Consider the following 13,004-nt stretch of genomic DNA (forward strand, 5'->3'; position numbering starts at 1 on the left):
TTTCCTCATAATAAAAAAATAAACCTTCCTAAAAACAGGCTATGTAAGAAAATCCAAATTTATAGAAGATATGCAACAAGCATTAATTATTTGCATTTACTTCAATACCCGCTTTTCCAATAAAACTTACTATCCTCTCCCTAAAGGTAAAACAAAAGCAACCCAGGAAATGCTATAGAAATTAAGGAGTAAGAATATCCTTTTACTTTGACAACCACTGACTAGCTGCTATAAAAGACACTTCTTCAATACCTCCCATTCCTACTATTAAAGTCTACAAATTAGACTTCTTACCTTTTGGAACAGAAAATATTTCTGCTATTGATTCCAAAATACTTAGTGCAGAAAACCTGGTTGGGTGTGATGAACCAGGAAACAATACCTCAAAAAGTCTGGCACATACAGATGACATGAAATCCTTGGGGGGGGAAAGAAAATAAAAATCACAACAAAAAAAATTAAGACTTGCTGCCCTACAAAAGCCTGAGTAACTGAATTCAGCGCATTCTGCTTTACCCCAAAAATTACAACCTTACAGTTAATTTTGGAAAAACAGGAGGCAAACATTCACAGTACAGACATAATTTCTTAAGAGTACATTGAAGGCTGGACAATCATTTGAGTTTTTAAATACAACAGTTTCCCTTCCCCATCCCCCCAAAAAAAGACAGCCGTTGTATCAAATCGGGAAAATTAGCTGACCAAGAAAAGCAGAACTTAAGGAACAGATTGACACAAAGATACTGATGATGTGAGCGTTTAAATAGGATAAAAAGGACAAATACAAAAGAACTCTTTACACTAAAGCTCTTGTCATTTATTCTCTCACTCACTGATTATTCTGGAGACCTAGAAGAAGACTGACGCTCAGCTAATCTCTATTTTAATCCCAAGTAACATACATCATTTAAAGCTCACTACTAAATGGCCACACATGACAGGACATTTACCCAATTGTTTTATTTTGATTGAGGGTACCTCTCCAGCCATTCCTCTCCTGCTGTTTCAATGCACATCACAGAGCAATCTTTCAAAATAACCTTTATTGCTTTTGAACAAAATTTACCTTAAAGACATCCTCCAAATACCAATGGGCATTCAGTTCATCAACAACAACATATTTAGTCAAACTTGCAGAAGTGCATCACAGTGGATGAGCTGCTCAACACTGTTTGCCTTTACACATTTTTTCCTTCTGCACTGCACTATTGCCCAACATGGACACAGAGCCTAACTTACCCAGTGGTGCTCAGGAACAACCTCAGAAAGCCCATCCCACCTCTATTATCTGCATCTCTAGCAGTCCACTTACTTTGTATTGCTGCAAAATCCTCAAAGGAGGCACTTTAGCTGAGTTCTCAACTAACTCTTGCTTGGTTTTATTTTGCTCCAATTTATAAAGCACTTGAGAACTTTCTTGTATCCTGCAAAATAACTTTTAAAAGAAAACATAGGTGAGACAAGAATCATTGACAGTGAAATAAGGGAAAGGCAGATTTTCAGCTTATTTTCGAAATCACACTGCTTGTAAATTTTAGGAAGTTTGCATACAATACAGCATAACACAGATCCTTCCCTATCCATTCCAAACCCAAGGTTTTGCTTCCCATCTCTCTTGTGACCAACTTTCTCTCGCCTCCCTCTACACCTCCAACACCTTCTTCCACCTCCCTCCTTGAATTCATGCCAAGCCCTCTCCTCCTACCTCATTTTCTGTGGAACTCTGTTCATCTATTAAAAAACTCAACACAGATAATTTCTACAGCCTCAGTGTCTCTTAGTTTGACTCACTTCAAAAGTGCTTCCTCCACCTCTTTTACTACTCATAAGTAATATTTCCTTTCTTACCACACTCCCATCTAGCACTGCTTTTCCATCTCATGTTCCTCAATCTGCACTAGGTATGAAAGGTAAGAGAGGCGATTTCACTTTTTTTTGCCAAACTAACTCCCTCTTATTTTTTCCCCCTTCTCAAATTAATTATTTTCTCCTTACACACTGCCTTTTTTTTGCCATAAACATCTTCCAAGATGTTCTTTATACATATGTAGTTCCTCATTTTATCCCCATCATTCTACCATGAGCTACATGTTTCTGGTCAGGTTCCTGAGGGTGATGAAGTGACTGAATTTGCTTAAGGTGTGACAAGTCCACATAAGCACAGCCTTGGGCCCCAGCAAAGGCAACACAAGGTTCACTGCTGACTCCAGGGCACACTGCTTTGCTATTAGCAAAGTGTGCAGGTCAAGCAACACCCATCACTATCCATGAAGTTGTTACCGTGCCTCTGCCACTTCATATTTTGTTTAAGCCATCCTTGCCTGTGATGACTTAACATCATTCAGCAGGGTAATACATAAAGAACATTCCTGGTCTCATCGCTTCTACTCTCTCCAATGGGCAACTTCGTAACATACTCTTCATTTCTATTTACATGGTGTTATAACTAACATAAGAAACACATTAGACATTGCTCATAGTTTGAAATTACCTTTCTCAGCAGAGAAACGATCTGTTGCCTTATGGAAGGAGATTGGTTGTTCAAGTTGTACATCATAAAAAATTGAATTAGTTTCATTTCCTCCAGAGACACAATTTCTGTAGTACGATGGGTTTCACAAAGTAAACCTAAAGCATCAATACAAACCTGAAAGATATGTACAAGTTCACCACAAGAGAGTTATTGACAACTATGATGACACCTTTAATACAACACTAACACAGTAACTAGGATCAAAGCAATTATTATAATTTAAAGGATACATAAACAGCTGTCCCTTTACCTGGCTGTGCTGATGAACCAGACCCTGTTTTATACACTCAGTGGATACAAGACCACTGCTCATGATATTTGAAAGTTCCAGATGTCCATGAGCCCTGGCTGTTCTCAAGCATGCCATTAATGCTCCAAGAGCTCCTCTAGTACTGCAAGAGCCTAAAGAAAATGAAAACCAGTAATAATTACTGTTTGATTAACACAAGAAATGTACTATTTGCAGTGCTTGTCAGAAACCCCCAATACTTTCAAACACATGACCCGCCCCCTTTGATTTCTACTCCATAAATCCCAAAAGACAGTGTTGCTATAGATTAAACAGGTTCTAAATCATCTGGTTCCCAAAAAGCTTAATCTCAAATATGTCATATGAAAAAAAAGACCCTGTGAGGGCTCACAAGCCATTATGTTAGAGTCACACTAAATTACTTTAAAACAAGAGAATCATAAATCTTGGATCCACATATTTACAAGAATAAACAATCTGTTACTGGACACACCTGTGTAAGAAATAAAAGAAAACTAGAAGGAGAAAATACAGAAATTTAACAAACCCTGGTAAAGAGAACCAAAAGGCATCCAAAGAAGGATTTTGCTTACAGCATGAAGTCACACATATGAGTATTATAACCTTCACCTTAAAATACTAATTGCAATAATAACCACCTGGATTTTTTCTCCCAAATTAATTCTAACAATAATAATTAGACCAGAAATCACACAGCTAAGTTTGTTGTTTTGTTTTGTTTTTCAATCAAATCATAATTACAAATACAAAGTTTATTTTCTTACCCAGGTTAGCATCTGCAGAGGCCTGAAGAATTCTTATCATGTAGCTCAGACTGTCAGGGTTACATTTGAGCAGTTTTGGTAAATAGTAATCTATTATATAAGTAGTTTGGTCATGGTTCCCTTCACACAGTATTACCAGAAGAGGAGAAACCCAGATGTTATGCCACTGGTCAATCCAGGTGCCTTCCTGAAAACTCAAAGTAAAATGGGCCTTGTGATTTGTAAACATGGTTTCCAGAAGATCACTAGCATAAGGCGCAAGAGACTGATCACTCATCACATCCAAGATTTGTACTGGAATTGTTCTGTCCAACTGCAGTATATTTTCAGTGCCCACACACTCCACCAGACAGCCAAGAGAAGCATATTTCCCTTTTACATGCCAATCCAAGCTCAATAAATGCTTTATCAGCCTTGCAAAGAATGGGTCTGATTTTCCATTAGATCCAGCAATGGTGGTTTGGTGTATCTGAAGAAGATTCTTGAAAATCAATTTGGTTTGGTGTCTGATGGCATCCAGAGGGTGGTCCCAGTGTGTATAAATGTATTCCAGCAGCTTCCCAATTACATCAGAGCTCCCATTAAGTTTGATTTTAAGATCTGGAGAGCCTGGAACAAGGGCAGCCAGTGCTGAATTAGTCCAAATAGCAAGGATTCTAGACAAAGATGTTGCCATACTGGATTCTTTTAACCTTTTAAAAAGAACAAACACAAAAAAAAAGTTCACTATCTCCATTGATCATTATTTTTTAAAAAATAAATTTTATATTTCAGAATAACTATTCACCACATTCACCTTACATGAAAGCAGGTTAGGAGACACAAGCCATTCATGGAGGAAAAGGAATGAACACAAAAGTGATCAAATGATGTTGATCATGCAAGCACATGCTTAGTTACCTGATGTGCTTTTAAGTGGTTGTACCTAAACCCCTAACAATGGGGAAAAGAAACCATAATAAAACAAAAAAATAAAAACTACTGTGCACCTGCTAACATTTGAGGAGCATTATGTTGTTGCACACTTCTTGAAAACAAAAGGAAAACTTTTCATTGCCATACAGAACCATCAAAACTGAGTATCCTATGTGCAAAAACAAAATCACAAAACAGATCTCCAAGGCACAATCAAAGTTTGAAATGAATACATGTTTTGTTTCTCCAACCCAATAGTGGTGGTGGGCCCCTAAATGCAAGCAGCCAGAAAAAAAAACCAACTAAAACTCATCTCACTTCAAGCATTCCACTCACTGGCACACTTTGCTTTCCTCTAAACTTTCAAAAGAAAAGGACATGATGTCCTGAAACGGAAGTTTATCTGTCTGCCTAAGAACTGATACGGACACATAAAGGAATTGATAAATTAAATTATAATTTATCCCATTCATGTTAGAAAACAAAATTTTAGTATGCAAGGAAAAAACTGAAACTTAGAACTACATATGCAATATCATTATGTTTTTCAAATTTATAGAGTTTTGATGAATGTATTAAAAAGATTACATGATCTGTGGCAAAACCTAGTATCATTACACTCAAAATATCAGAGATATTCAACCAGGACCACAGGGGTTATGCAAAAACAGAATTAAAAAGATAAACCTCTCCTCCCAAACATGAAACAACACAGTTTAAAACAGTAACTTACTCTGAACTCAAAGACAACAAGACTGATGCAATATCTAACAGTAGTTTCTCTCCATTTTCACCCATGCTGCCATTTTTCCAATCCAGCATAGCCAGTGCTCCATGGCAAAGGAAGAGCAGGACTGAGTCCGGGAGTTCTGCCACGCACAGAACCCCACAGTTCCCCATGAACCATGCTGGCACACCTGAGTGTTTCACTGTCCCAAGGAGCAAGTCACTGATCTGGAACACCAAAAGCATACACATTACAGCACCTCAACACAGCAGAAAACCTGTTTTGTGCATAGCTTAGAAAATCTGAAGAGATTTCTTGTCAATAGTGTTTATCAAATTCAAAACCCAAGTCTTATTACCTCATATAGCAAGGAGAGAAAAAAGGATTATACCTCAGCTAAGGACTTACGGAGAGGCTGGCAAGCCATGGTATCTGCATCAGCACAGCCTCCAGACAATAGAGACAATACCAATAGAACAGGATAACAACACCATGATATTGCACCGTCTTCAGCCTAGAAATACACTTACCAATGAAGGTAATTCCTCAACTGGTTCATACATAGCTCTGATAAAGAGAATAACAGCCAGTCCTGAGGTAGTCTGAACAGTCTGCAGGAGTGTTGCTACACAGCAGAAATATTTTACATTAGAATACAGCAAATACCGTGTGCTAGAACTATGTAGCAAAATTAAGATGGTATTGAATTTTTCTAGACTACTTGTAGTTGTATGATCACAAATCTGTAATGTCCACTTGGATAACAAATATTAATAACTTTATCCTCCAGTGTAATAAGAAACTTCTAATATCTTCAACAGAAGAAAACACAGGACTGACCACTAAAGCAAGGAGGGCTGTGGCAGTGACTACTAATGCATGCTAAATTCTACTATATAATCTGTATGAGAAGAAAACATTACTTATGGTGTGTCTATGAACAGCATATTTCATAGAGGTGTACATAGTTCTGGTAAGCACAGACATTTGGTGACTCTCAAAAGCATTTCTGTTAGTTTTTGAACTATTAGTAACAACATTAATCTTGGTTTTTGTAGTGGGACAAGTTAAACTGTACACTAAAACTGCAACCTACAAATCATAGCTCACCAAAAAAACCAACTACTGTTCCCACTTACATTAATCTCAGTAGTTTAGTTTCCATGCAAGCTAAACTAAGTTTTTATACTTAGAGATTGTTCACTACAAAGACAAGTTAATAAAAATATTAGGGTTTGAATGTTACTAAACTTACCATCCATTAGGAAGTTTGTGGAACTTTTCAGTAAACTACACATACTTTGCCAAACAAAAGATTCACTGTGTTTCCAAAGACTTCCCTGGATATTTTCTTGAAATTTTTGGATAAGCATCATTGAAACTTTAATGGCTATCAGTAAATCGTGCATCAGCTGAGTCTGAACAATACGATTTCCATGATTCTTTCTGTGGGAAAAAAAATAAAAAATAAGAGAGACAAGCAAGCACACTAAAAGCAAATTAAAACCATTCTTCACCATCCCCAGAAAACCATATTCCGTCAACTTTAGATAGAATTACTGGTAAAAACTAACTTATTGCTTGAGTTGATCAGATATGTAAGTACAGGAAAGAAGCATACTCAAGGGTAGTTTATTAAAATGAAGTTAACAAACAAAAACAACAAATTCTGCTACATTTTCTGCAGGCTCCTGTGACAAACTTTCATTCATGTGATCCTGCCTGAGCAGAGCTGAATTTTTCCAGAAACCTTCCAAAAAGGCCAACAGAATGCAGTGCTGCTCTTTTCTAATTTTTCAAGTAGTTCCTCCAAGTATGAAGGATATTTCTGTGATTTGACTTTCTTCTAACATGAAGACAGAAAATACCTAAACTTTCAGTGCACAGAACACTTGATTAAGCACCCTTCTCCTCTCGGTACAGAATGAGAGACAACAGCAAGGAAGCCTCACTTTACGAATTGCTGGAAAATGTCAACACGTTTAATTCAACACTGAATTAAACACCCATGGAACATGAAAGAGTCTTACTCTACCTGAATTTCACATCTATTAATTACACTGTTCAGTCACAATTCAGATAGCAAAACCTTAACTCAGAGGCCTCCCTTAGCAGTAGCTCTAACAGTACCAGTGCCTTACCTCTCTTATATTATCATATTGCCACAAAAGAAAAGAAACAAATCAGTTTTTATTTAAAATTTACATCACTGTAAAGTGCTATTCCCATCTTTCATCAGTGTATGGCTACCAAAGTGATATTTCAAACCAAATCAAATTATCTTGCAAGAGTGAAATAAAACCAGATATAAAACACTTGCCTGTTTTCTTCCTGTAAGTCAAGCAGCAACTTCTGCAGAAACTGAAGAACTAGTGAAAATAATTATAGTATAAATTTTCTTACAAGAGAAATACAACAGAAAATTTCCAGCAAAGCAATTACACATACATCTCAACACATCACACATACCCAGGGTACAATGAATAGCTACCCATACAGTGGTGATTTTTCCATTCCACCAACAAATTAAAGTGGTATTTCAGTATAGACAAACACAAGCAATGCTAAAACAAAATCTCAGGTTGTTTTGCAACAACCTGGTACAAAACAAGTTTCCAATGCACTTGGCCTAATATTGACTCTCCCTGCCGTAATTGCTCACTGGTACTCAGATTTGTATCAGGGTTGCCAAGTAAAGCAAAACTGACCCTGGGAAATAAAAGGTTTAATTAAAAGTCCTGTCTTTCACAAAAAAGTACCACAGAAGGATACTAGTTTATTGAAAATTAACCAGGAGGAAATCAGATCTGATAGATCTTTATGCCTACTTCATGTCACTTCACACACACCCCTCCCCCAACAGCCTGCAGTGAAGTATATTTTACCATAAATATGACTTTACCTTCTTCAAACAGGTTCTTAATACAGGCTCTACCTAGGGGAAAGAAAATACATTCTAATTACTGAGTTCTAGCCAGCACTGTCTATTTTACATAACAGCAAACATTACTATCAGCTGTGCCACCAGCACTGAGCAAGTTTAACCAGAAGACGTTCGATATCACTGTACCTATGCTGAAGTCCTCCATACAGGAAGCAAGACTGTCCAGTACTTTTCTGTACAAATACACATCTGTGGTTTTCAGTTCTTCCCGAAGGCAGCACACAAAGCTTTGCACAGCTGACATCATCAAATGCCCAGGAAGACCATTCAGTGAACTGCAACGTGAAAAAGCAGCACATTTAGTTTGGTTTTCCTGAGGTGGTATAACATCCACTGCACCAAAATCCATGTCAGCTAAAACTCCAATAAACAGACAGGTGTTTCTTCCTGCATGAAAACATCATCTGTTTTTAAATTATCATGCACGTTCTCAGTTTGCAGCTAGAAAACCTGTCAGAGGGGTGCACAGCTTTGGGGTGACTGGTGGCAACCAAATCCAGGATGGAAACCCTGCATCTTAGTGGGACAGTGAATGTTTTCAGACAAAGAAAGGAAGGCATCTCAGCACCAGATCTTAAAAAATGGTAAGGTCATAATCAAGTCACTAAAGAAATACAGCAATAATTGTGCAATTAAAAAAAATTGCAATAAAAATAGGCACAAGAAACCACAATTTATTAGGATTCCTCTGAACCATCTTCTCTTGACAAAGCTGAAATTTTGTGTTCTAAATTTCTATTCCAACATAGAATTTTAAAGTTCAAATTGCTACTTACACACTATGTTGTCTTTCCAATAATGTAATAGGCCAAAACAATCCTTCACTTTGAAGTTATTTATCCAATGATATGTTATTTATAATTAAGATTTTTAACTTAGAAAAACAGTATAAATGTACATATTAAATACTGTAAATTTTCAGTAATTAAGTTGCAGCAATTTACAGTGAATGACAAATTACTGACTTACAGATAAGGAAAGCGTTGAAAAAAAAATAAAGGCTAACTGCTCAATCTTTTACCTTGCTAATACTTTTTTCAAAGGATTCTTTGCACCCAGTGAAAAATAAGTCTCTCCCAAAACATCCAAACAAGCTTTAACCATGGGATCACCTGCAGAGTTCTGATCCATCTGTTTCACCAATGGCATCATCTATAACCAAAAGAACACACAATGAACAAAAAACTCTGGATATACCATTTTTGACAGTGGCAAATTTCCCTCTCATCCAAGCACACGGTGCAAAACTGTCCTCTCTTTACCATTTCCCCTTGAGTTTCAAGTTCAAATAATGTTCCAAGAACACCCCTAAAAACAAACAAAAAAAATCCATGCAAAATAGGAAACAGTGTCACTTGCCTTCCACCATTTTCAGTAACTGTGGCCCTTGCTAATTAAGTACTAAAACATTTCTACCTGAGATGCTTTTTCTGTGTTTCCAGGAACATACAAAACATTAGAAGTTTATCTTACAGCTGTATTTGCCATTAACAGTACACAGGACACACTCTCAGTTACCAAAAGCCACACCAACAACAGTGAAACCATACCTGTTTAATACACTGGATCTGCTGGATGCCATTTCTCAGTTGTGCACAGTGCAAAAGCAACGATGCCAGATTATGCTCTTCAGCCTTTGAAAATCCTACATTTGGAAGAACAGGGTCTTTTTATAAAGTAATTACAATAAGCAGTATAAATAACACAATCTATAAAAAGAAGAAATGACTGCTTGATTCTTAGGGTTTTTTCCAGTTCAAATAAACCCATTGCTGCCACAAACCCTTAAGTCATGTAACAACACCTTAACACATTTTTTTTTTCCTTAACAAATGTAAAAAAATCAGTTTCACTGGAACACAATAGTAAGGGACCTCTGGGGGTCATCTGGTCCAACCCCACAGACCAAATAGGGTCACCTATATGCACAGAACCATGGCCAGCTGGCACCCTCACAGTACAAAAGATGTTTAGAGGGAATCTTTAGTGTTCCAGTTTCAGCCCAAGCCTTCCTGTCCTATCATTATTCAGCACAGGAAAAATACTGGCTCTGCCTCCTTTATGTCCTCCCTTTAGGATTTCCTACACATTGCTAAGGTCCCCCTGAGCCCTCTCTTCACCAGGCCAAAGAGCCCCAAGCTCTCTCAGCCTTTCCTCATATGAGGGATGCTCCAGGCCCTTCATCATCTTAGCCCTTAGCTGAAGTCTCTCCTACATGTCCATATTACTCTTGTACTGGGGAGCCAAGAACTGGATGCAGCAGTCTAGGTGGGACATCACCAGTTCCCCCCCACAGTAACTTTAGCATGCAAATCTTGTATTACTTAGTTTTGGGTTTCTTACAGTAGTAACACTGTAACAGCACCACTGGAAGTTTCTCTCATCAAACCATAAAACAACCCAAAACACTAAAGAAAGCACCATTTGAACAGTAGCTTTAAAACAAATTAACTACAGAAAACACAAAGACTGGGAAAATGACCTCCAGAGAACCCTTGCAACCTCAATCATTCTGTGACTTTTGGAAATTCAGTGTTACCCCACATATTAAGGCTAACACATCAGATATCACTGAATTACAGGCCTGCAAGTAGGATTATAAGTAGTACCAGATACACACCACAGATAAAACAAAGTAAAGTGTTCTAAACTCAACTAAAGTCAGTGTTCTAAAGGATTTTTTTTTGACTCTGACAAGATAAGAAGTTATTGTCATTACAAAATAAAAACAAACCACAACAGAGCAAACACACTTAAAACTCACAAAGCAAAACCATTAGAAATAAAACTTAACAAGCAAAAAAAACAGATCAATCTCAGTAACTACTCAAAGGCAAGAGAAATCACACATTAGTTCAGACAAAAACACCCTACTTACTCTGAAGTTTTTCAAGCTGATGATGATCAAGAAAGAATGCATCCACCCGAATTTCCTTCTTCTTCTTTAAAACCATTTTAGCAATTATGAAATGCCTGCTTAAAAAAAAACCAAAACAACGAAACAAAAAGTCAAAACAACAGGTCACATGGTTTTAAAAACAATTACAAACGCTTCCTACAATAATGGTCTTTTCAGTGTCCTTTTCACTGCCTTGAAATAATGTTTCCTGCATTATCTGAGCAATTTTTCTCAGGGAAATAGCTCTCTTTGATTTTAACAACTTCAACTATTTCCAGCATTTCATCCAAAATTCACCCAAACTTCACAATGCAAATGGAAGTAACAGTGAAGGGGAATTGCTGTACACATGACATACTGTCTCACTGCAGTTTTCACTGCACTTGTTACATAGTCGGTGGCATGTCCCTGGATCACCGTTTGGAAACATCGTACAGAAGCAAGGAATTAATGACACAAAACTTCCCTTGCTCAGTTTTACTGTTCAAAACTCATTCATCTTGTATTAATGTCAAGTAAGAACTATGCAGCAAACCGAACGGCTCTGCTATTATAGATGTTACAAATAGCAAGTACTTTTTCCAATGGCAATGGTGATTTAGTACACACTACAGTTTCACTGATTTGAAACCGTGTTATCATGGAACAGCTGAGGTCGGGAGGGGGCCTTCGGAGCTCATTCAGGCCAACCTCCGGCTAAAGCTGGGCCGCCCACGTCCAGGTATCTTTCGAACGTTTCCAAGGATGGAGACTCCAGCCTCTCTGGAGCACCTGTGCCAATGCTCGGCCACCTTCACTCCACACCTAGCGCTCTGATGGTCTCAGAGAACCTCCGTGTTCCAGTTGTACCCATGGCCCCCTGTCCTGCCACCGCGCACCACGGAATAGAGCCTGGCCACATCTTGTCTGCGCCTCCTCTCCACATACTCATTAACTCTGATAAGCCCTCCATATCCCTTTTCCCGAGGCGGATGCCCCCAGCCCTCCGGGCGGCCACGAGCAGAGCAGAGCCAGCCCGCCCGGCCTCAGAGGTGGCCGCCGCCGGGCCCCGCTGCCCGCGAGTGCTCCGCGCCCTCCCTGCCCGAACAACCCCGCGCCCAGGGCGGCACCGAGCGCACAGATGGACCCAGGGCGGCACCGAGCGCACAGATGGACCCAGGGCGGCACCGAGCGCACAGATGGACCCCGGGCCGGGCCACGCCGCCTCCACCTCAGGCACCCGCCCGAGGCTTCCCTCGCCGCGGCGGCAGCGCGGGCCCCGAGCACGGCGGCGCCCGCCTAGGAAAGCGGCTGCAAACAGAGCGTCACAGCAGCAGGAAAGGCAAGCACCGAGGGAACACCGCCCGCCCCTTACCCGAGCGGACCCTCACCGCGGTGCCGCGTCCCTTCCCGGTGCCGCCTCCCGCCCCACCACGTGCCGGCCGCCGCCAACCGCGGCGCTCCCCGCCCCCGGCCCGGGCCGGGCCTGCGGGGACACCGGCGCCGCCGCACGGCCGAGCGCCCGCACGGCCGCAGTTAGCAGAGCTGCAGGTACTGCAGCCCTTCCCTGGCAAATACTTGTCCTAAGTGAAAGATGGAGCAACGAGAGTCACCGAATCAATTAAGCTGGAAAATGGCTCTGAGATCATCGCGTCCAACCTATAACCGAACCCCACCATGTAAACAGACGCACGGCAACGAGTGCCACGTTCAGTCTTTCCTTAAACACCTCCAGGGATGGCGACTCCCCCACGTCCCTGAACAGCCCATCCCAAGGTCTAATCTCCCTTTCTTTGAAGAAATTTTCCTAACGTCCAACCTAAACCTCCCTGGTACAGCTTAAGGCTGTCCTCTTGTCCTGTCTTTAGTTGCCTGGGAGAAGGGGCCGACACCCGCCTGGCTGCAGCCTCCTTTCAGGCAGTTGTAGAGACTGAAAACGCCACCCCTGAATCTCCTGCTGGGTAAACAACTT

The 13,004-nt window shown here is 40.0% G+C and overlaps 1 protein-coding gene across 5 annotated transcripts in view; it reads right to left on the reverse strand.

The window, feature by feature from the left end:
• The window catches only part of THADA (THADA armadillo repeat containing), a 154,110-nt gene extending 141,648 nt beyond the window's left edge, over positions 1 to 12,462 (reverse strand). For 3 of the 5 annotated variants that reach the window (XM_015621549.1, XM_019006054.2, XM_015621557.1), the window contains exons 1-15: positions 12,408 to 12,462; positions 11,033 to 11,127; positions 9,705 to 9,799; positions 9,176 to 9,306; positions 8,281 to 8,429; positions 8,113 to 8,145; positions 7,531 to 7,579; positions 6,466 to 6,656; positions 5,741 to 5,835; positions 5,217 to 5,437; positions 3,569 to 4,260; positions 2,784 to 2,935; positions 2,492 to 2,647; positions 1,313 to 1,435; positions 295 to 418 (exon numbers count right to left, since the gene is read on the reverse strand). In XM_015621549.1, coding sequence (XP_015477035.1) covers positions 295 to 418; positions 1,313 to 1,435; positions 2,492 to 2,647; positions 2,784 to 2,935; positions 3,569 to 4,260; positions 5,217 to 5,437; positions 5,741 to 5,835; positions 6,466 to 6,656; positions 7,531 to 7,579; positions 8,113 to 8,145; positions 8,281 to 8,429; positions 9,176 to 9,306; positions 9,705 to 9,799; positions 11,033 to 11,108 — 2,287 coding nt within the window. In that variant the 5' untranslated portion in view covers positions 11,109 to 11,127; positions 12,408 to 12,462. Of the gene's footprint in view, positions 1 to 294; positions 419 to 1,312; positions 1,436 to 2,491; positions 2,648 to 2,783; positions 2,936 to 3,568; positions 4,261 to 5,216; positions 5,438 to 5,740; positions 5,836 to 6,465; positions 6,657 to 7,530; positions 7,580 to 8,112; positions 8,146 to 8,280; positions 8,430 to 9,175; positions 9,307 to 9,351; positions 9,451 to 9,704; positions 9,800 to 11,032; positions 11,128 to 12,407 lie in introns of those variants that run through there. The other 2 variants (XM_015621551.1, XM_015621553.3) reach the window with 2 other exon arrangements.
• Between the last annotated feature and the right edge of the window lie 542 nt (positions 12,463 to 13,004).

This window comes from Parus major, chromosome 3 (genome assembly GCF_001522545.3).
Source record: "Parus major isolate Abel chromosome 3, Parus_major1.1, whole genome shotgun sequence".
In the NCBI taxonomy this organism is placed as follows: Eukaryota; Metazoa; Chordata; class Aves; order Passeriformes; family Paridae; genus Parus; species Parus major.